Source organism: Ursus maritimus, unplaced genomic scaffold (assembly GCF_017311325.1).
Source record: "Ursus maritimus isolate PB19 unplaced genomic scaffold, ASM1731132v1 scaffold_9, whole genome shotgun sequence".
Taxonomy (NCBI): Eukaryota; Metazoa; Chordata; class Mammalia; order Carnivora; family Ursidae; genus Ursus; species Ursus maritimus.
The window spans coordinates 51,443,921-51,468,338 of record NW_024427107.1 but is presented as its reverse complement, the minus strand read 5'-3'; the positions used below and the strand labels follow the sequence as shown (position 1 = coordinate 51,468,338).

The 24,418-nt window shown below is 42.3% G+C and overlaps 1 protein-coding gene across 2 annotated transcripts in view; it reads left to right on the top strand.

The window, feature by feature from the left end:
• Positions 1-7,067: 7,067 nt before the first annotated feature.
• The window catches only part of RSPO2 (R-spondin 2), a 146,183-nt gene continuing 128,832 nt past the window's right edge, over positions 7,068-24,418 (top strand). For both annotated transcript variants that reach the window (XM_008689255.2, XM_008689256.2), the window contains exon 1: positions 7,068-7,244. In XM_008689255.2, the coding sequence (XP_008687477.2) occupies positions 7,151-7,244 (94 nt within the window). In that variant the 5' untranslated portion in view covers positions 7,068-7,150. The remainder of the gene's footprint in view (positions 7,245-24,418) is intronic.

Genomic DNA, 24,418 nt, shown 5'->3' with positions numbered 1-24,418 from the left:
TCCAGCACATACCTCTGTTGACCACATTTAACTCCCAGATAAAGACAAAAGCAAATTTATACTTCCAAAGAACATGGCACACCTATCCACACAGAAACATACTGACCTTCCTCCCAAGAGAGGATCTACAAATCTCACATGCTCCTTTCTTCATCTTGGGGTGATATTCATTCTTTTAGCTGAGTCATACTCACTATTTCATATTTTCTGGTTTAATACTGTGATATAAGTTCAATTACAATTTACACATCTTATGTTAGATAGAGGAATAAGAGATGATATTTGATATCCATATCCAATCAAGGAAGAAATGCTTATATCTGTTTCTGCAGCTAGTCATATGATTGTAGCTGGCATTTATAACTTCTTTCTCCCTAGGACTGAAATAGTAGGTGGCCAAGGAAGGTCTTATTTGATTTGTATAACAGAAAACCTTTAGGTCTGGCTTGTAGAAATGGAACTTAAGTCACCACAATACAGAGTCACAGCCCTTAACCAATCCCAGCCTTGAGCCAGTTCACAGCTCCAGAGCTGCTTGAATATAGAGGAGGTCAGGTCTGCTGAGCGAGGGTCCTCACAGTGAGTCTTTCTCCTGGCCTTCCCCAGCAGGATGTGAGGCTGTTTACTCAGATGACTGTGTTTTGGGGAAGTGGAAATAACCTGATTTTGGGGGACTAACATTAAATTATTAACACCTAAAATGTCAAGAGATAATGATACACTATATGTTAATTAATTGAATTTAAGCAAAATAAAAATAAAATAACATGTCAAGAGAGGGACTTATGAAGATTGGGTAACTAATGGCATCTTGGCTTGGGTCCATCTCCCAATGGGCCTAGTGAGTTTCCAAATTCACACTATGGATATTTCCTGTTCTGAATGAATAGTTAGAGCAGACATACTCAGCAACTAGAAGAACCCCACATTGGTTCTCTGACCTGTGTATATATTTTTGTATTATCAGGTATATAATGTATGTATTATTATTTTTTAAATTTCTATATTGTTTCAAAGTTAAAGTGGCTTATAAAGGAGCGCCTGGTTGGTTCAGTTGGTTAAGCATCTGCCTTTGGCTTAGGTCATGATCCTGGAGTCCTGGGTTCAAGCCCCGCATTGGGCTCCCTGCTGAGCCCTCTCCCTCTGCCTGCCGCTCCCCCAGCTTGTGCTCTCTCTCTGTCAAATAAATAAATTCTTAAAAAGATAAAGTGGCGTATAAAGATGCATATTAATATTGCAAAGTAAGCACATTAAATTGAGAAAAACACAGCAAAGGGAAAATAAGACTAGAAACATAAAATGGAGCAAGAAATGAGACTAGTACATAAAGTGCCTGCCTGTCTTTACACTGGCGGATGGTAAGCCACAAATTTGTTTTTGAACAGTAATGCAGTTCATTATAACTGTAAGTTAAAGACAAACCAATTGCTTAGGAGAGGCCTATCTATTTTGGATACTTGTTCTGGAAAGAGTTCTGAGAAGGGTATTTCCTGCTCTCAGAGATTACCTGTTCTATTGTTTATCCCAATTAGCATGGCTAATTGAGTGTCAAACGAAACCTTCTCTTCGTATTTATGGAACTGAGTCTAAGTCTTAAAATAGCTGGGAATCATTTTGTAACTCTTGTCATTAACCAAGTGTAGTAACACTTCTTCCAGCAACCGCATGCGCACAGGAAAGAATGGAAATGACACATACGACTTTAGTTCAAAAGAGTTCAGAGCACCCAAGATTAAATAAAGGAAATAATTGTAAAGCGGCAGGTCAAATCTTGAGTTTTCTCTTATGAGCTGGTCCGAGTTGGACTTCCTTTGAAGAGAGCCTCCTGGATCTCTTCCATGAGGATGGAGAGCAAAATGAGAAATAAGCCTTATCACATCAGTCTACAGAAGAGTTCTCAAGTGGCAGAACACAGTAGTAACATTTGGAGAAGTCAAATATTTACACATTTTTCAAATGTTAAATAAGTGATTATGGTGTGGCTTTTAAAAACAACAAATTAACTTGGATAAGGACTGGTCAGTGACCTTGCTGAAGATCTTTCATATTAATTAATTAAATTATTTCATACACAATATAATAAATGAACATAGGCTATCACATACAACTAGCAAAATAAATATTCAGCTTACATTTAACAGGAAAAAAATTATACTATCAATATTGATACAATGGCAAAAATGCCATAATTTGTTTTGAGGTAATTAATGGATAAATTGCAGACTGGAAGGGCAAGTACTACATCAACAAATTTCAACGAGTAATAAAATAGTGGGAAACTTTAAATCTGAGAATGTGAATATCTGATAGCATAAAAGATAACAGAACTCTAAGGACATTAGCTAATGAAAATGAGAGTCAGAGCCAGTCTACCAAATGTGTGAATATAAATAGTTAAGAAAGGTTAGGAAAATTTTAAATCTATTATAATGTAGCCACATCATGCAATCATAAGATCACTAATACCTTATGGTTTTTAACGTCAAAAAATACATTAGAAAACTCCCAAATGAAAATTTAAGAAGAATGGCATGGGGAAGAGCTTTTTCAAGTATGACACAAACAGAAGTTATACCAGAGAACACTGACAAATTTAACTACATAAAAATATTTTAAAATTTGCAGCAAAGTAATTACACACATTAAAAACAAAGAGAAAAATCATAAAGTTAAAACATTTGCAACAAAAATCACAATTTTGTGTGTGTGTGTGTGTGCATAGACATACATATGTACATGTCATGTGTGTGTATAGTCTACAAAGCAAAAATAAATGACCAAGAACATAGTGAAAGAGGTAAATGATACCTTTGGAGAGTTCATGGAAAAGGAAATTGAAATAGCTTGAACATACTAAAAACACATAATTTTATTTAAGAGAAATAAAAATTGAAAGTATGAAGTATCACAGTTTGCCTTGGAGTATCAAGGATGAGAACGTGTTGGCTAGTGTATAAGGAGATGGGCGCTTTTACAGGCTGTGGTCTGATAGAACCTCTGCGGGAGGCAGCTTTAAGAATGCCCACGTACACATATCCAATTGTTCGATGCGACTTGGCTACTTTTAGGAATCTGTAACACAAAGGTCAAGTGAGCCATAGAAAGGTGAACTGAGGCATTGCTTGGAACAGAAGAAGATGAAGACAACCTAAAGGACTTTTGGTAGGGAGCTGGCTAAATACAACCCTACAATGACGTGATACGTAATTATATAAAAAGAACAAGAAAGTTTTTTATGAGCGGATACCAAATGAACTTTAAGATGCATGAAAAAAAATCAAGGTGCAGATTAGCGTATACAGTTTTCTACCAGTTGCATAAAAGACAGGGGGAAGAATATACTATATATAGTGTGTATATAGACACACACACACACACATTTTCTTGAAGTATATTCAAAACCTGGAAGGTTATACCCAAATAACTGGTTGTCTCTGAGGAGGAGAATTGGCTGGCTGGGGGAGCGCCTTTTCCTTGTATCTTCTTTAAGGATTGAATGTTAGCTGTATTGATGAGTTACAAGTCAGGAAAGTAGAGCACGCAAGTTGCCTTCCATCTATAACATCATTCCCCAAACCTGCCCTCACTTGACCTTCTCTATCGCCAAGGAGTGGTATGAAGTCAATCGCACAGTATGTTTCTCTGTAAACAGACTCCAGGCACGTATCTATTTATAAAGCTAGTTTAATGAAACCACCATCTAAACTCAGTTTGAAGAAAAAGTCCACTGAGTCTCCGAGATGGAGAAACTGAGCTCTGAGGCTCAACACCACATTCAGAGTTTAGAAATGAAAGGAAGCAGAAATAAGGGATTAAAGTTAATGATAGTTTAGGATCCGCTTGGGTTGTATTTTTTAGTAGCAAGAACATTCCTGGGTTCTTGAAATCAGGAAAAATATTCAGTGAAAGGCAAAAAAAAAAAAATTATCTGCATTATCAACAAAGTGGCCCCTAAGAGATTACGTGTGAGCCTCTAAGTACGCCAAGAACTAAAGAGCAGAGCGACCAGGAGCAAGCACAAGAACAAAGGAATTAAGACTCTTCTTTTCTCCCAGAGCCCATTCTTGTCTTAAGAGCACCAACCAATCTTCAACCGAAGTGGCGCTGTTAAAATTCTTTTTTTTTTAATGAAATTGATCTAGAAGTTCACTAAACTGAAAAGGCTCTCTGGCTTAAAGAAATTCCAACTGTGCTACCTAAATGATTGAAATTATGGAAAGTAATCTTTGAAGACAGAAGGTTGAAAGTGGTCTGTAATTTAACTATGAATGACATCTTTCTACACTGAAAATCTATCGATGTGTTTGTCCTCACACTGGTTAGACCCCATAGAAGCAAAAACTTCTTGATAGAAATAGAAAATTGATTGTGAACCAGAGCATGGCAGAGATGGAAGAGATCTTGTTTTAGTTTCCTAAGAATACAGCCAAGGAAACTGAGATCTAGAAAGTTGCCAAAAGTGACCAAGGTGGTTAATGGTAGAGTTAGATCTACTTGATCTTGTGCTCGTTTTGCCCTTAAATATTTTAAAAGAAAAAAATAAATATGCTAAAAGACACTGGTAACCACTGATCTTGAAGTGGTCTCGAAGCTGTGCAGAAAGGCAGAGCGCTTTATTCTCCCCCGGATTGAACTTCTTTAGAAGTGCAGTAAATTTGGTGTGTGCATCGTGTGAGTGGTATTTGTGATGATGGAGGGATATCTTCTGGACTCTCCAAGCCATCCTGCTAAATGCTAGGCCACTCCCTAAGCTGAATGTTTCCAGTTGCTTACAATCCTGTGATAAAAATCAAAGACTCTGAAAGCCGAGAAACAGATCCACTGTTCCTGCAGTGTGTTTTGTCAACTCTGTGCCCTGTGGGCCAGTCTCAGGGGCTGAATTCTCTTATCTAGGAAATGGGACCAGTGACCTCAACTCAGATTTATCTTGGATGTTCTCAAGCATGCATAAAGGAAATAACACTGAAGTTCTTAGCACATAAATATTGTTATGTAATAGTGATGTCTGTAAAAATAGTTATGGATAGACAATAATGGAACGGTTAATAAACATGGCTATTCTAATAGTCTTATTGTTGCAACACGATTGTATCAAGTTTCTACATTTCTGAACATCTGAGGCTGAAGGGATAGAAAAGGAAATTTAAGCGGTAGGATATGCTAATATATGGTCATATCTACAAACATTCATACTGCCATGATTAGCAGTAAAAAAAAAACAAAACAACAAAAAAAAACCTTACCTTTTGCCTAAGGAGTAAATACATTCATTCCTACAGTAATGAGGGCAGGGTAGAAGATTTCAACAGAATGAAATTTGGTAGCATCAAAAAAAAAAAAAATCAGGTAGCATCAAGTGTATGTTAACAGTAGTCCCCAAAGCCAGGGCACCCAGAAATTTAAATCAGGACTCTTTGAGGGTGGAGAGAGAGAGAGACGAGGATTATGACTGAGAAATACTTCGGTGGAAAGTGAACTTTTCTTTAAAGAAGCAAGGTCCCAATTTCTTGAGTCCTGCAAGTAAGCGACCACAAGTTTTTGTAAGTTTTTCTGGAGAAGGAACAAAGTCAAGAAACAACGCTTCTGAGGATAAGCAAAAGCTATTGGAAATACGCCTTTCACTCCCCACACCGAGGGCGCATTTTAATTTCAGCCTTGCTAACAGATCTCCCTAGAAAACAAAGCCCAGACATAAATTAAAAAGGGGCAGAGGTGTGGTATCTTTCGGGCTGCGGCTCAAGTTCAAACTCAGTTTTTCAGGAGCAGCAGTCCCGGCAGAGAGCTCAGGAAGGATGGTCTAGGACAAGCCGTCTGTCAGTCAGATCCTCCCGCAGGAAGGGCAGGGCAGGGGATGGAACCCACCCCGGAGCGCCCGAAATAGACGCCTTGGGGTGAAGTCAGCTGGGCTCCCCCGCCCGGCGCGGTCCGGGGGCGCCCCCACCCCAGCTACACTTCAGTTTAGCCGTGCACTCCAGGGAAGTCCGGAGGGGATTTGCCTGGGCTTGGGCTCGCTGGCAGCTGTCAGCGCTCTTTAGGACCTCAGGGAAACCCGGGAGTTTCTGGCTTTAGGACCCAGGAACTCCGAGGCAGCCTGACATAGATGCCTTGGACCACAGCACCACCTACTTATAGAAGCATCCCGAGCCTCAGCCGGGCTGCATCTCCGTCGGAAAGTGCGCTCGCCACATCCCTGCGGCCTCGCGGGAGCGTTCTGTCTCCCACAGCTTGGAAAGGGAGACGTCCTAACTGTGAAGTGGCTGTGGAGTAGAGCCCGGGAAACCGCACGGCTGGACAGGGACCTACAGAGTGAGAGCCGGTCGTGCCGGTCGCCCGAGGACCGCACTCACCGGTGGGGACGCAGCATCCCCAAGGCTGCTGACGCGCCCTCCCCGCCGCGCTCCTGCTAGGCACCGCCAGCCCAGAGGACCGTGAGAGCACTGCGAACCCGCGGCGGCCGCCGGAATCCCGGAGCTGCCGGGAGCTCCCGGCGCCTCTCTGCAAACTTTTCCCCAGCCCACGTGCTAGCGAGGCGACTCGTTTCCCCAGCCCGGGATGGAGCGCCGCGCCTAGGCACGCCGCACCGTCCGAAACGTAAGTGCCACGGTAGGCGACTCGCGTCCGGCCGCCGCGGCCACCGCGCTGCGTTAGCCCACTGTGGGACCCGAGGGCCGAGGGGGGCTCCTTGAACCCTGCGCCCTTGGTGCCTTCGGAGCTCTTTCCTTTCCCTGGACCGTCCGCCCAACGCCCTTTCCCCCGGGTCGGAGCCCGTAGCTCGGCAGAGGTTGCTAATTCACTGATTGTAAATCACCTTCCACTCCAAGTTGCCCGCAGCTGTGCGCTCGGGGTTAAATTGCCCCGCGGCTCGTGCCAAGCGGTGGGTTCGCGCCCCCCTCCCTCCCTTTCTTAAATTGGGACGCGCGAAGAGGCAGCTGTCTCCTCGGGGCTCTCTCCACTCTGCTTCTCCTCCTCGTCTCCCAGGTTCGAGGCTTGAGAGATGCTGACGGCGCCGAACTGACCAGAGCGGGGCCGCCGGGCTAGTGGCCACTCTCCCTCTGCGTCTTCCGTAGCAGCGCGGTGGGCGCCGGCTCCTCGGATGAGCTATCCAGTTCCCCGACTTTGAGAGGAGCCTCTCCCCCGCCCGACCGCCCAGATGCAGTTTCGCCTCTTCTCCTTTGCGCTCATCATCCTGAATTGTATGGATTACAGCCACTGCCAAGGAAACCGATGGAGACGCAGTAAGCGAGGTGAGTCCTACTCTGCCGGAGGTGCGTGGGGTCGCAGTGGGGGCGGGTCGCGGCACTCGTGCGGGGCTCCCCCGGCTCCGCTGGGCAGACAGTGCCCTCCACCCCGCTCGCGCGCGCCGCAGCTCTGCACTTTCTGGGCCCCTGAGCTCGGCAGAACGCTGTCTTTTCTGTCCTCAGAAGGCGCTGCGAGCCGGAGCGAGACGTGCTGGAGAGCCGGGTGAGCCCGGCTGGCGCTCGCGGCTAAGTGGTGCGGTCCGTACTCGGTTCGCTGCCCCGCTTCTACTCCTGAACTCCTCTTTCGCTGTCCTTTCTTATCGGGCATCCACCGTTTCTTGTTCTTCTCTTTGTCTTTCTCTTTTTTTAGTCCTCTTAACCATCTCCCCTGCAGCTTATCTGTGTCTACCTTCCCCACCCACGTGCGCCCCAGATCGCTTTGAACACGGCCTAGCTGTGCGTGTGTGTGTGTGTGTGTGTGTGAGAGAGAGAGAGAGAGTGCAAGAGAGCGCGAGCGCTGAGGAGGGGTACCAAGTCAAGCTGGAGGACCTACATTTACAGGGAAAGGGCAAAATTGATCTTTTTTTCTGGAACCGAAGACTACGTGGAATGATTTATTGAACTTTTTGCATTGAGCAGCAACTTGTACGCAGGTTTTCTGGGGAGCGCTGGCGTGCGGAGTGATGTTTTGGGGACAGGCCTGACTTTGCCCTCTCCGTATACTTCCCTCAAAAGTAACTGTTTCTGTTCTCAGTGAAATTCACTTGCGGCTTTTTAACCGCTCCCTCAATCTCCATCACTTCTGTGCGCTGCGGGGAAGGCATGTGGAAGCCTCCAGAAAGATTTCAGAGCGCTAGCTCTCAGGCAGATTTACTGTGTGCCTATTTGAGTCCTGCTGTGGCTGCAGCTAATCCAGCTGCATTTTAGGGGAAGGGTTGCTAGAGACAACGAAGTCTTCTGGGGGGGGGGGTTAGACACCACCCCAACGCACGCACACACACCCAGTCTGCGCATTACCCGGCGCATGGAAGGTGCCCAGCAGTCCCTTAGAACTATTCGTTTTCGTCTAGCAATTTGGACTCCTGCATGGTTAGAATTTGTCTTGAAGTTAACAGATTTTGATTTTTTCCCCCCCTGGGATAGAAACGTCGCACTCGCCTGTGATAGGACATGTTTAAAACTCGTTTTATGGAATCTCCGGTCCTGCACCCAGATTTTGGAGAGAGCTCTTTGCCCCTAACTTTTCATAGCTTTTTAGGACGTCCTTAAGCTGTTGCCACCTACCCCGAGGGCTGGAGATTGGCGGACCCGAGGGCAGAGCTCTGATAACTGGTGGTGTGCGACATCCCTAACCTCTGCTCTCCAACTGACGCTACGGATCTGGTTTTTTAAAAAGTCGGCCCCTTTCTCTTTTTCTCATTCCTGGCATTCGGAAAAATGCTTATTTTCAGAAATCGTTTCGCAGAAAAATGCTAGGGGGAAATTTCTTCCCAGAGACCATGAAAGTTTAATACTGATGTTTGTCCTGAAATGTCCCTTTCCATCTCCTCCTCCACTCCTTCTCCCCACTGGCTCCTTTCTCTGCCTGGTATTTTCTTTTGAGGTGTCACTTGCAGATATGGCAATTTTTGGTTACACTGTGGTCAAACATGTTTGGAGAGGCTTTATCCCCTCTTACCAGCACAAGGTGCTGTCTACTTGGTTGGAAAAAAACGAAGATGCTTAAAGTTCGCGCAAATAGGGAAATTCCTAAGACGCTTTGCCAAGTGGTTGTTTACTAGATGACTGACCAATTCCGTGAGGTCTTTCTGATCCCCACTGCCTGTCCCATTGTGGCGGAGGAGGAATCTAGTGTTTTGGGAGAACTTCACCCCGCGGGGCTGTTTGCTAGAGGACAGTACAGCACCCCTGCGGCCAGAAGCGGTATTGCATGCTCTTCCCGGGCGGAGCCATCTCTGAAGTTGGCCCTGTGCCTTCTTAGGTATCTGACACAAAACCTATTCATTTCAAAGCTGCTTTGGCAAAATCTCCTAGCAATTACCCTCCCCAGCCCCAAGTGCTGACACTTAGAAACCCTGTTCTAAAGTGTACAATAGTAACTTTTGCCAAACCAACCTTTTGATTTAATAAAATTCGACTACTTTCAACTATGTGTGAATTGGTAAGGTTGTAAAGAAAAAAAATTTTATCGAAGTTTGCATTTTTCCCCCTTTCTTAACAGCTGTCCCTTCCCAAATTCCAAGTTTCTGGCTAAAATAACTACGGTTTTTAAAAGTGACCACACTGTCTGTGCCAACAAAGGGTGTACTGTGTTTTTAATTAAAAGTGGAACTACTTGAAGGCCTGGCTAGACAGCGTAGGGTGATAGTAGCTTTTCTGCTCTGCAAGGAAGCTTAAGGATCGCATTGTGAGAGTATTGAAATGAATAGAGATCTAACTCAGGTTGTGTGAATTGTCCCTCTTCACAAACTTAAGCTGGTTTTAATTGATCTCATGTCCACTGATTGATTCTACACCAATTGTTGTGTGTACCAAACAATTGGCTTTCCCAAAGGAGATTGATTTAAATTAGTTCCTTGGTGAATGCTTGACCACTGGCCAAATCATGTCAGCAGTGACAGTTGACATACTAGAGCCTATTGTGGTACCAACATTTCCCCTTTTCCCTTTGTTTTGGATAGTGGCAGTTAAATATTACTTTCTAGGGAGAAAAGTGATTAGTACCTTAAAAAAAAGCGTGTTGTGGCTTAGAAGATCGGGTATTTTCTTGGCTTTGTGCTACTGTGTAGGCAGCGGTGATACCAGGATTGGTTAGGCTGATGCCTGCGAGCTGATTTTTTTTCTTCTTCTATATTCCATCTGCAAATAATCAAACCTTCACTGTGGAGTGTTCTCAGAACTCCTTTGGCTTTATGTTTAGTCTGCTCTGTGATCTCAGATGCTCTATAATATCATTTTCTTAATGAAATAAAATTCTTGGCAGAGGTTAGATAATTTAGTCAGTTAAAATCAATTGCATCCAGTTTGGAATAGAGAGCAAATATATCATTTAACTGTATGTTCTATTTCAAAATAGAGCCAGAGGATTGAGAGAATAGAACGTCAACCTTCCCTACTTTTGGCCAAACCTAGTATGGGGGAGACCATCCTAAACAACAACACTTACACTCTTTCTTCCCCTTCTTTAGAAAACAAAATTCTAAAATAAAAATATATTTGATAATCATTAATAGGGCCTGGAAGCATTAATTTTTATTTAGGCACAAACACAACAGAGAATGAAAATTGTGCAGAGAGGAGGCACATGCCAACATTTTGAAAAGCTGGTTGACAATTCACATGTTGTCTACATGGTAACAGTTGTAACTCCTTGGCCCCCTCACCCCACCCTCTCACTCAGAAGCGTGGCCATTATTAGCTACTGTTAACCCCCTGCCTGTACCTGTCTTGGAACCACTTACGGTTTATTTGTAGGGTAAACTGGGCACATTTGTTTCATCTCTTGGAATGGTTGTAAGCCACATTTCAGGCTGAATTACTGAAAGGTGGATGGACAAATCATAACTTTATTATGGTTTCTGGGATTTCTTGAGCTTGGTATTCAGCGACTTAATTTTCTATCTCCTTCCTTCTGTTTATATGCCCAATCATATTTTAACCAGGGATCTATGAAAACTTCTTGATAAAACTCCTTAAAAAGCAGCAAGGCTCCCAGATATGTAATTGGAGTTTCCGGTGGTTGGATGGTAGGGGGCATAGTAGGACAAATGTTTCCCGCCTAGCCTTTTCCATAGTAAAGCCTCGGCTTCTCCCTCCGAAACCTCTCAGTTTCCTTAAGATTAGATTTGGCTTCTTCCGTGAAACTGAAGTGTTTATCGCCAACAGTGTGGTATGTATCTGGTAACTGAGGTTGGTGAAAAACCTAAACATTTTCTCTTAAATGCTATCGGGATAAATTAAAATTTAATGAAGAGATTTGGAGATACTTGGCTTTACAAGCGCTGTCAATGATCGCATATTTCTCGTTGGTATTCTTTCAAAAACACAGATGATAGGTCACATGGAACATATTTACCTACACTTAAATGAGAAAGCTTTAAAATATGTCTTGTATATTACCTTTAAGTTCCAGAGTATTTCCGAAAATCTCTTGTGATGTTTAACTTTGCATGTAAATACGCTCTTTTCTTCTCTTCTGTGAATGAGCTGTTTTGTTCTTCTAGCCTAATTCTGGGTTTTTTCTGCCTAGTATCTTACCAGGGCACAAAGGTTAAAAAACTGCTGTGTCTCCACCAAACTTTTATTATGCTACTGAAATTTGGAAGTGATTCAGAATAGGTGATGTTCCCCCGGGCCTCCATTTAATTCTGGCTTTATCTGCTTATAAATCCAGCTCGGGTAGAATCCAATATTTGCAGAATCACAAGTTGGAAATGACACTTCTAATTCCTTAATGCAAAACCACTTCTTGATTTATTAAGAGACTAACCGGCCAGTGTATGGATTACCCAGGATAATTTTTACTTTGTTCCTTCCAACTGACTGCCTTTTAAACCTCCCCACATCCTTGGGGATAAGCACTCCTACCCCTCCTGAGTGCAGGAAATAAATGACAGACAAATCATTTGATATAATGTTTGATAACCACTGTGCTAAAAGGGGATGATAAGCCCTGGGATGAAAACAGTTTTAAACTTTCTTCCCCCCCGACCAATGTCATCATTTTTTCCCATTATCTGCAACAATCAAGGATTAATCATAGGTACGGTGTTGCATGTCCATATGCATACATTTTCATAATTTTAGCTGGAATAAATACGGAAGGTGCTCATTAATGCTGAAGAGAACACACAATGTATATAATTAGATCTATGTTCAGGGAGGGATATATACATACAGGTGTATGTGCATTTGTGGGCTTGGAGAGAAAGGGGTTCTATGGAAATCAGATCTTTGGAACTAAGAAGGATTTTCACTCTTCTTTCCCAGTTACTCTGTTGTCCTCTTTCCCAGACCAGACGGTGGGACCAGGAAGGGATGGGGGAAGGGGAGAGGTAATGAGTAACGGGAGTGTGTTTTTATTCTTCCTAAGGCCTGCCCCCAACCTGTTCTGCCCTTTTCTAGGACCTCTCCATGCCAGTCACCGTCTTTTAGAGCATGTTGCTTTCCCACAATCCTAAAATTCTAAATTTCCTTCTTCTTTGCATTGCTTTCCAATCTCTTCCCTTTTTCTTCACTCGTCCCCTTCCCTTCTCTTGATTAACAATCCTGTTCCATTCACCCTTTAGTCAGTTACAATCTGCCTTCTGCATCCACCACTTCATTGAAAAGATTTTCTTAACAGTCCTCCTTATAGTCACCTTCTTGCGAGGCCACCAACATCGCGACAGCCCTCCATGGCTGCTTCCTCTGGAGACATCCCTCCTTTCCAAAGAAAGTCTGTTCCTCTGACTAGTGACCTCACACTCTAATTTTGCTTCCCATATTCTGCCCATTTCTCTTATTTGGTCCCCTCATTCAGAGAAGGTGTAGACTAGTGTTCATTTTCCTTTATTCTTTCCCTTCAAGGGATTTTACCCATCCCTGTATCTTCAACTGTTACTTCCATGTAAAGTCCTTCAACTCCAGCTTCAACTTAAAATTTTTTTTTTCTTTTTAGCTTCAGATTCTATTCCCCTCTGACTCCCAACTACTGCTGTATGGATAGATAGGCCGTGCGCCCTTGTATATGGATAGATAATCTGTTCTGTGCACACGCAAACTTGACAACTCCCGCCCCTTCTGTGCCCTCTCCCAAACGTGTTTTCCACCTGTGTTTCTTCTTCTATTCATGAGGTTTGTAGGAGTCGAGGCTGAAAGCCTCCCTGTAGCCTTTGTCTTCCCTGTTGTCTCTTTCATTGGTTCATTTGGTCTTAGTCTAGTTCAGAAAGGTTTATATCCACCCCATCCTTTCCATTCCCAAAAGTACTTCCTAGCTCTGACCCTCACGGACTCCTCTCCCAGCATCTACTTCTTCTTTACTCCATCCTTCACTCAGTGCTGCCCTGTTGAAGGTTTCTCAGCCACGGATCTGATCATGTGACTTCTGTTAATAAACCCCAGCCCTCCAGGTCTCCACACTGATCACAGAAACCGTGCCAGCCTCTTTCACACAGCATTCGAGGCTGTCCCCACCACCTAGTGGCAGCTCCTTTCCAACTTTCCGCCATCCTGGAAGTGCTGCACGCTTTAGCTTTACCGGGTTACTCCATTTCCAAACACACCATGTGTTTTGAGGTTTTTCTTTGTTCAAGACTTTTTATTCATTTATTTGACAGAGAGAGACAGCCAGCGAGAGAGGGAACACAAGCAGGGGGAGTGGGAGAGGAAGAAGCAGGCTCACAGTGGAGGAGCCTGATGTGGGACTCGATCCCAGAACGCAGGGATCACGCCCTGAGCCGAAGGCAGACGCCTAACGACTGCGCCACCCAGGCGCCCCGTGTTTTGAGGTTTTGAAGTTGAACATCTGCATGCCCAGCTGAAGTCCCTGCCTTTAGCAACCCCCCCCCTCCGGAATTTTCTGCCTTTTTTCCCTGAAGCCAAAATCCATTATTCCCTTATAGCTTTCTCAGCTTTCTGTACCACTCTTCAAGCATGCTCTTATTTTCCCCTTTATTCTGGTTATTTTGCCAAATGTCTTCTCCTTCCTGTATTTCAGTCTCCTCTAGGACAGCACTGCAGATTTGTCTCTGTGTCCCCGAAGCCGGCCTCGCAGAGTGCTTCTCCACAAGTGGTGGCTGAACAAAGCCATTGACGACGAGATTTTGTTTGCCCTTAAAATAATTTTGGTGACTTAATGAGAAGTTTTTTTTTTTTAATTTCTAAGTTCTTTGCACATAGTTGAAGTTGGAATGCATTCTTAGGTATCATCTCATTATTGGCTTGTCTTCAAAGTTGAAAGACAAAAACCATCAAGATAGAAAAGCCTCCCCAGCCCAGCCCTCTTTCTGAAGTCTCTTCTGATAATTTTCAGAATTTCGTGGAGCACACTGATGCCTGTTGGCGTATCTGTGTACCACTTTATTTGAATGATTGAGCACTCCACATGGCCGGGGAGTTTGGGGCAGGGAAAGGGAAATTCTGGGGTGGGGTAATCTATATTTTAAAAGCATTTCTTCTAGAGAAAGGGTCAACCAGAGATTTGACTTTTTTCACCCCCAAACACTTTTCCCATGGGAATAATCATTTAGGGGAAAATAAAAGTGGTATTTCTCTTCCTAAAAAGCAATGATATTAATAATGTACATAGTGCAGGAAAACTTTCCAAACTGCATCCTTGTGTTTGCGCCTTGAGTACACCAGAGCTATGCAGACCGATCTATGGGAGACGTGGGGGTGTGTGTATGAGAATAAATTCTTCTGTAGGTGTCAAGAGAGGACATAGTTCTTTTTCTGTACAGTGTCTTCTGGGAGAGCATTGCCATTTCACTGTTTGGAGGAGGCACGACCAGTTCGACAGAATTGGAAGGTGAAATGTGATTTTAAAAACTAATGGTTAAGTGGAAAGTAGCTGGAACTAGAATGCAGTTCTCCTGAATTCCCTGGCTTTTCCTGGACACAGTACATGTCCAACATAAATGCTCATTTAAAAAAAACCCACCTTTGAACCCATTCAGGAGTTCTTTGAACCACAGAATTCTATTGACCTCAGAACTTCTACAACTCCTAATTGTGCTAATAAAATAACAATGCTAAGTAACTGAAGGCTGACTAGGTGGGCAACTGTAATATAGGACCACAAGTGGGATCTGGTTAAAAAAATTTTGCATGCTTGTATTGTTCAATTTTTTTTATCATTCTTTGTTTTTTAAAGATAATTATTTTTGTATAACTTTGAGGAACCTCTTATTTCTTGTATCCCAGTTGCCAGAACAAATACGTGTGTCTGTAGGTGTGTGCTCATGCAGATGTGTCAACGTGTGTATGTGTGTGTGTGTGTATATATATATATATAATGTATACTCATATGTTATACCATCAGAATAACCAATCAAGATTAGAGAAAAGCTATTAAATATTCTTTTACTCTTAAAATATAGAGAAACTAATTATAGGTGGCTTTCCTTCTTACCTAGCTGCTTGGGGAAAACCCTTAACACTTATTTAAAATCTTTCAGTTCTCATCACTTGGAGGCTCGTAAGGGCACTTAGAGTTTAACGTATTTAGCACATTTCTTTTGAGCAGGGTTTCTTAACTTGGGGTCCAGACATGGAGGCAGGGTTTTTGTGAGTCCCCTGAAACCAAATGCAACCCCCCCTTTTTTAGGGTAGAGAGGATCTAAAGCTTTCACTAAAGTCTGAAAATGGCCCTGATTCATCCGTTTCCTTCAATAAGCTCCTAAAGGAATAGGAGGTAGACCTTCTTAATTAGCCTGATGCCAAATGGCTGGTTCAAATTGATATACACATCTGTTTTCTAAAATTCTGTTTTCCAGGTGTGGGTTTCCAGCCATTTGCCGTGTATATATTACACAATGTGAGGGAACATCAGAAGCGCTATCTCAAGACTTATCTCAGTGAATAATTACTTAGCTATTGATCCCTTACTCGAAGACAATGGATATTTAATTCTCTCAATTCCTCTAAAAAGTTTGTCGAAGTACAAAATACACAGAATAAGGGGTTTTTGTTAAAATCCTCTTCTCATGTGGTCTAGTTATCTCATTAATAAAGCAGAATATGAAGCCCTTAGACATTGCCGTTGTGGTTTCCCAGCTGATGACATCCGCGGGCCCTGACGGGACTCCTCTGTATTGTGCTGCCGGTTCACAGATGGGTCAGAACCAGAACATTCTCCAGTTCAGGTCCAGGGGGCTTCTGCTAGGCGTTTGCTGCCGGGTCAGCACATTTGATAATTCTTCTACCAGGATGGCCTTCGTGTCTCGCCTGCTGCTGGAGATAACTTGCCAACCAGCCATTTGGCAATTAAGACTCAAAGACCGATAGAGGGCACACTTTGCATTCTTTTCCTTGTGCTTTGTTCTCTGCTGTTCTGTAGGGTGTGTGCTTCCTTTGCTGTGTCCCGCTGGTTCAGGTGGGAAAACTGCTTTCTCCAGTAAGAGTGACGCTGTGATTATCTTGATATCCACACAGACGAAGAAAAAAGGAACAAATAAAGACCTTTCGGACTTACTGGGGCATTTCTGGTTTGGGTCCCTAATCCTTTTGACAAAGCCTCACCGAAAGGCAAACTTAACCAACCTCACAGTTTTCAGATCTGTGAGATAAAAATTATGTCAACTCAGAGGTAGATTCCAGCGTCTATGGTCACTTTGGAAAACGTTAGTTTTATTAAAAAAACAAAAACAAAAACCTTTTTTTCCATGAAGGGCGTACCTGAAAATTCAAACAACTGGTAAAATTGGGAATTGTCCAAAACAACTGCAAATTAATACTTGCCAATTAATTGTTTGCCAAATTCTTTAATCTTTATGGAGAATATCCATTTCTTATAATGAATCTCTCACCTTTTTGCTGTTGAGAATAGTGAAATTGTCCCATCTTATTTTGAAAAATCTAATTTTTTTTTAAAGGTTCTCTTTCCTCCTCATGTAATGAAGTCTGATGGATGATTTAAAAATTCTCTGTCTCCTAATTGTTCATCTTACCAGCTGTGTTCTAATGCCTCCTTGTAGATAAAAGCTGGCTTTTAATGGTGAGGGAGTTGCTGGATCATCATTACGATCTTGCGAATTTATCACACTTCCCCCCCGCCACCCCCCCCAGACCATTTTTCAGTTGAGTTGAATCATAGTGAAGTCAATATCCCTGTGACCAGGCGGCAGATCCTGTCCCCATCGTGCCTCCCCCACCATAGCCTTTTTGGGATAACTACGGTATCTTTTTGTTCTTTTCCAACACCATCAGTGGTCCTTGACGACTCCGCGCTGAATGAAAAAACCCTTGGCAGCCCAGTAGATTGAGAAGAACTGCACCTGGGGCTCCAAGTTTACCATCACGAGATATAAATTAAGGGAGTCCTGGTCTTTGGCTTGTCATGCCCTCTGGGTAGTTCTTGTAGGTAGAAGACGACTTTAAAATTAACGCTAGTTCTTGATGCTTGAGTCTTAATGTTTTAGAGGTTTTTTGTTCTTGGAAGGTGTGTGTGTGCGTGCACGTGTGTGTGTAAGGGTCAGGTTTATAGGGGAATTTTGAGGAACTCTTGGGTATTCTGGGCTCTTCTAAGTAGATAAAAGGAAGTAGAAGTGAACAGCTGTAGTTTGGGTGAGCGGAATGAGCAAACTAGCTTAAAATTTTCTATTTAAGGATCTGGAATCTGTCCAATGTTTTGGGAGAAGTTAGGGCTTCCTATCTGTAGCATTCCTTCTACTGGTGAATGATACCTTGTGGTCACTGTCCTTCCGTCAGGTTAGTGTAATACAGAAACTTTGTTAAAGTTAGGAGACTGACTAACTTAAAAACTGAAATGTTGTTTGATAATGGACAGCTGTGGTTCCCGGGAACATGATTAGTGGGTTGAGGTTGGTTGGTTGGTTAGGGAAGCCATTGACCACAGCGTCTGCTGGTCAATAAATCTTGCAGTGGCTGATGTGACTCTTGACTGAATCTTGTCACTTACGAATGATTTTTTTTGTCCCGCCTTTAAATACTATTCTGTAAAGTGACCTAGGGTTTGGAAACTGTCTCTTGAAAATTGTCCAAAATTATGAATTTGGCACAATGTGGTTGCTCCCTTATGCAGAAATAAGATAATTGGTCCTTTGCAACTGCTGTGGGTGAGCAACATGACTTTGATGTGAAAGTGGCTCAGTACTAACTGTTGTAAAGTCTTTGGCAAACTTCAAGGAGACCTCTCTTTGTTGAATTTTGAAAGTTTTGAAGAGATGGGAGAGCCTGGACTTAGGGCGGGAACAAGATCACTCCTGTTCAAGACTTGTGGCCTGTCATGTGGAAAAAGGATGTGATTTATCCTAACTTTTGGAATTAGGGGAAAAATGAAGGAGGCTCATAGGAAATTTCCAGGTGTATATAGGGAACTATTCATTAATGGAAGAGACCCTTTCTTGATGATGTCTGGAGATTGCCTTTTTCCAACAGCAGGGTATTTCTTCTTTTTCTTTCTTTTCTCTTTTTCTTTTCTTTTTTTTTTTTTTAACAGAGGGTATTTCTTAAGAGTGTTGTAAAGCCAGTGACTGTACTGAGTGTTGAGGGATCTCTAAGGACCATTCACACCATGATCACATCTGTAATGCATCTGGCATCTACTAGGTACTTAAGTAGAAATTCTTGTTGACAACTATTGACTTGAATTATAAGACTCTTATCTTTCTAAGCAGAATACTAAACAAAATTACTTCATTGGATTCTGCATCATATGCCTCTGAGTCATCATTTTAAACGCTTGTAATAAACAATACTATAGATAGTGAAGTTTAATCTGAATTCCCCCCCCCAAAAAAAGGAAAGAAGACCTATTTCTCAATTCTTACATGACCATTATGTCAATTTCTAGAATGCTTCATTGCAAGAAAGCCAGATTTCAATGCAGCTGTAGCCAGCATGGGTTATGCCATACAAATATTTTGCTTTCTTGAATAGGTTTACTAGACTGGAAGATAAATAAGTGTTTGACCAAAATTCATTAATAATAGCTTGCACTTAGGAAAATATAATCGGCTGTAAAAATCCTTTTGGGAAAGGTAGAGAAATGCGGGTATATCATCAAATGTTACTTACTGAATTATGTTTGAGAGCGGGGAGTAATGAATTGTCCACTCTGGTCTAGAAAAGGACTCTTATCAGCCTTGTTTGGAGCGATATTTTATTAAGGATTAGGTTGAAGACAGCAGATATTACCAACCACACTTCTGCATGCTGTGAAGTTGAACGGGACATTTCCATGTTGGTTGATGGGTTACAAGAAGATGCCGATGGCTGGACATGACAAAATGAACTTACGAATGAAATTTTAAGAGAAAACAAATGTAGAGTTTTTAAGATCAAAGAAGCAACAAGGGAGGACTAGGATGTTGGCGACAAGGGGTTATCATTGATTTTTTACTCCTGCTGAGGTTATGATGTAATACAGTTGCAAAAAGTAGTTGGCTACGTTAAGAGGATTAGATTGAAGAATGAGGCAGAGGAAGGTCCCCAGCTCGCACCCGTGTTCTGTTCCGATCTGGATGTCATGACTTTTAGAAGTGCGCCGGCAGCACGTGCTACAATACTGTATTGATTTCCGAGGGCTGCTGTAACAGGTGCCACAAACTAGGTGGCTTAAGAGAACAGACGTTAATTTTCTCCCATTTCTGGAGGTTAGAAGTCCAACATTAAGGGGTCAGTAGTCCATGTACCAGCTGAGACTGCAGAGGGGGAAAATCCTTTCTGGCCTCTTGCAGCTTCTGGAAGCTCCAGACGTTCTTTAGCTGTTGGCTGCCTAACTCCAATGTCTGCTCCAGCTTCGCATGGCTGTCTCCCTTCTGTGTTGGTCTCTCTTCCTTTTTACAAGAATACCAGTTACGTTGGATGAGGGCCCACTCCAATGACCTCATGTTAACTTGATTACAGTTGCAAAGGCACTATATCCAAATAAGTCTACATTCGTAGTTATTGGCGATTAGAACTGCATTTCTTTTTGAGGGACACGTGTCAATCCAAAGCCAAGTCCTAACCTGTGCCAGACCTTTAGGTTCTTTATGTCCTCATTTTCATAAGGAATATGAATAAGCGGAATAAGTGTTAATTATACCTTAATAATTGGTATTAATGGCAATAGAAGTAGAATGATTGCGTTCAGCTGTCCCATCTCTCCTAGACTATGTGCTGTACATACAGGATGATATTAGCGGATCCCTCGACTTGGGCACATAGTGGCCTGAGGGGTGAAGATGATTTAGACAAGGGTTATAGGGTATGGACTAGAAGACTTCAAATTCTTTCCCACCTCTGAAGTTCTATGAAACTGTACAAATCCCAAGAATCACCTGAGTGTGTTTATTATTTTTTCAAATAACCATGAATCAAATTGGCTCTTATTGTTTAGCTGGAGTTGAAAAATCTGTTTTACTGATTTCCTATTGAGGTTGAGTGAACTCCAAGAGCTGTGAGCATCCTTTGCGGAACATTACTACAGTCTCCATATTGTCCTACAGTACGTTGCTTCTGGTGTTAGAGGTATTTTAAATCAGTTCCCTTGGATTTTGAGTGACATCCAATATTGTTATATTCATACTCATTTGCTAGTAGAACATTATTTTAAATGTTCTCGTATTTTTTTTTATTTTTTAAAGATTTATTTGAGAGCGTGCACGCCGAGAAAGCGAGAGAGCCCATGAGCAGGGGAAGGGGCAGAGGGAGAAGCCGACTCTTCGCTGAGTGGGGAGCCTGACAGGGGACTTGATCCCGGGACCCTGGGATCATGACCTGAGCTACCCAGGTGCCCTGTTCTCACATTTTAAATGTGAAAATTTTCAGACATACACAAAGGCAGGGAGGGTACATAATAACTCTCCATATGCCCGTCGCTCAAATTGAATAAATACTGAGATTTTGCCACACTTCATCTATTCTTTAGTTTCTTTTTTATTTATGCTTATAAAGCAAATCTCTATTTTTACCTTAAGTATTTCTGAATGCATGTCTTACAAATATGGACTTTTCTTCCCAAACCACAAGGTCATTCACAGTGGTTAATTGGTTATTACTTGGTAACATCTCTTAATCAGTATATAATTAGACTTCACCAATTGCCTCAAATGTCTTCGTGCAGCTGGTATGTATGGATCCGCATTCACAAAGCACCCGCTCACGGTCCTTGGTTGGTAGGTTCTTCGAGTTCCTTTGATTCTAGACCAGTACTTCCTTCCCATGCCATTGACTTACTGGGGAAAAAAAATCAGGTCAGTTTTCTGCAGAATGACGTTCTGGGTTTTTCCATTTGCTCCCTTATGGTGGGGGGCGGGGGGCGTTTGACTTATTCTGCTATCCTCCATATTTTTGTAAACTAGAAGCTTACCTTGAAAATTTGATTAGATTGGAATTCCACTCTCTTGGCTAGAACACCTCACAGGTGGTGTGTGTGCTTCATACTACCCCACATCCGGAAGCCCCCGACACCCCGTTGTGCCAGTCTTGGTGATGCTAAGATGAATCTCTGGATTCCTGTGGTAAAACAGCCTGATCCCTCCACTTGAAGGTTCCCATTAACCTGTCATTGAATGGTTTCTTCCATTGATGACTTTTGCTGAATCATCAGTTTCATGAGGTGTTACAAAATAGGTTTTCCCCCTAATTTTATTCCTTTGACATTTATTAGCTAAAATCCTATTTAAAAAACTGTTCTTTTCCAACCATAGATACTTTGTTACTATGAAACACAGTTCTTGTTTCTTGTTTTTAGTTTTAAAGATTTTATTTAAAAGAGAGCGCACACAAGCAGAGGGAGAGTGAGAGGGAAAAACAGACTCCCCACTGAGCAGAGGGCCCAATGTGGGGCTCGATCCCAAGACCCTGAGATCATGCACTGAGCCGACGGCAAACGTTTAACCAACAGAGCCACCCAGGTGCCCCAAAACACAGTTCTTATAGGAAAAGCAGGCAATAGGCCTCACTCTTCCCCTTTAATGGCCAACGTTCAGAGGAAGGAGTGGATGCGTGTTTGGCCAGCGGGTTAACTTCACTGCAAGCAAATAAAATGCTTTGATTTGTTTCAGGCCGTTGCCTGTCGGAGGAGGCAAAATTTTCCGATAGTTTCTGCCTACTGAAACGTTAGTGGTCAAATGACATCAAAACAACCCTTTTGGCTTCTGCTAACAAGAATGAAACGCAAGCCTTCTGGAAACCTGAATTCTATGAGACATCTTCTGATAATGTTTTCTGTTAACAGCTTTTAGAGAAGCTCCTGAGTGAACACACGGTAGCCTCAGCCTGGTGTAATGTGAGGCTCACTGGGTAGAAAAACAGTACTTTGTGCTACTTACACACTCTCTGAAAGGCTTACAGAGGGAGGAAGGAAAATATTTGAGGAGATCAGCTGGTTGTTGCAGAATACAAGTAACGTCACCTGAGGAGGATTAAAGTTTCCCCTAAAGCTTGGCCTGAATGGCAGCCACTTAGGATGTGCTCTCTACGGCCGTCAGTAGCATGTTTTCGGTTGTGTAGTCTTGAGTTTGCAGGCATATCGGGAAAGGGTCTAGAGATTCTATGTCTTCAGTGGGTAAGTGGCAGTAAAGTTGTAAAAAAAAAAAAAAATTACCATTCCTCCTCCTTAGGAGCTGCAGCTGGCTCTAATTACAGAATCGTTCCTATAGCCGTCTGAAAACAGCTTGTTGCTACTGGTCAAGTTACCACCGGCATTGCTTTTATATTACTCAGTGAAGGATACCTGTAATATGCACATGTACCAGTTTAGTGAAGTTGGAAATTTAATTCACGCATGTCTGTGAGGAAGATTGTATTAAAGAGCCTGCCAGAAAGTTTGAACATAGACACCTTTAATACATGGCTCCCAAGAACAAACCTGTTGCTGGAGAAACACAACACTTCGGTGTGTGCTTTTCTTCCAAGCAAAGTGCCTTTGTGGTACTTTAAGGGAGCAAGAAGTATTGTGAACCGAAGAGATTGGTTCTTTTGCAATCCAGGAAAATAGCACTGGCATGCACCTAGCTGCTTTTACTAATGAAAGTTTGGGAATGACTTTTTTTTTTTTCTTTACCCCTTCAAACTGTATGTTTTTAAGAGAACAGCTGAGCCACATCCACTAATCAGGGCTAGGAGTTCATGTCCGTCAGACCCCATTTTTCTTTCATTTGGTTTTGCAAGTTATTTTGGTAATAAACCCCCCATCTTGTTGAGACATTCAGGTGCTTTGTCCTGGAAGCAAATGGTAAGGACTTGACACCATTTCGGTGTAAGTAGTTTACAAAACCAGCACTAACTGGACGGTTTCTCTTTAACGGAGTAAAACTGACACACAATATCCCTGTAGTTTCAGGTGTACATCATAGTGATTAGTTATTTTTATACATCACGAAGTGATCCCCACGATAAGTGCAGAGTTTTTTATGGCTGTAAATCCAATGTCTATTCATCTTTGGAAATTTGGAAAATAGAACAGTGAGAAAACCAAAATGACCAATAATCTTTCTACTCAGTGATAACCACTGTTAACGTCTTGGTTTTTATCCCTCTGGTTGTTTCCTTCCCTTCTACATAAATACAAGATTTTAAACCTATATCATAAGCATATATTCCTAACTATTTCAATTACCTTATTTATAACAACCATTGTAAGTTGCTCACCATGAAATGAACTGATATGAACACCCTTTACACCATTTCCCCTTAGGAATCATGTGCAGAACTGGATGTAATAACTAATATACTCGTCATATTTACTGAGCACTTTTTTTTGTGCCAAGCATAGTTCTTTATGCTACATGTTATCTTATTTAGTCCTAAAATGACCTGTAAGGTAGGCTCTATTTTTCTAGCCATTTGACAGAGAAAGAATCTGAAGCACAGAAAGTAAATAACTTGCACAAGTTCACAGAACTAGTAAATGTTAGAGCTAGAATATCAGTCTAGGCATCGCATCCCACCATGCTCTTAACCACCAAGATGGAAAGGTGAGTCTTTTGATCTTACTGCCAATTGTTCTCCAGAATATTGCACTGATGCTTATTTTTTAGGTGGGAGATGGGATGCCTATTGCCTTGAACTTTGATTTTTTTCATATATATATGTGTCTATAAATGTATACGTGTGTATATAATTACATATATGTATATATGTACATAAATCAGGTCATGATCTCAGGATTGTGGGATCGAGCCCTGCATCCAGCTCTGTGATCGGCAGGGAGTCTGCTTGAGATGCTCTCTCCTCTTCCTTTTGTGCCCCTCCCCCTCTTGTGTGCACACTCTATCTCTAAAATACATCTTTAAAACCCGTTGTTGGATTATTCTTGAGAAGAGAAGCCTCTCCTTTTCTCCCCAGGAAACTCACTATTTAAATGAAAAGAATATTCTTTTCCTGGCTCCACAAAACATTAATATCCACTTGGTTGCTTAAACCTTTATTTCTCATTTCTGAGCAATACCTCGGGTTCTCTTTATGCTCCCTCTGGTATATTTTGAATCCCTCTTCCAAGTCTGTTGCCATTTTGTAGACTGTGTTCTCCC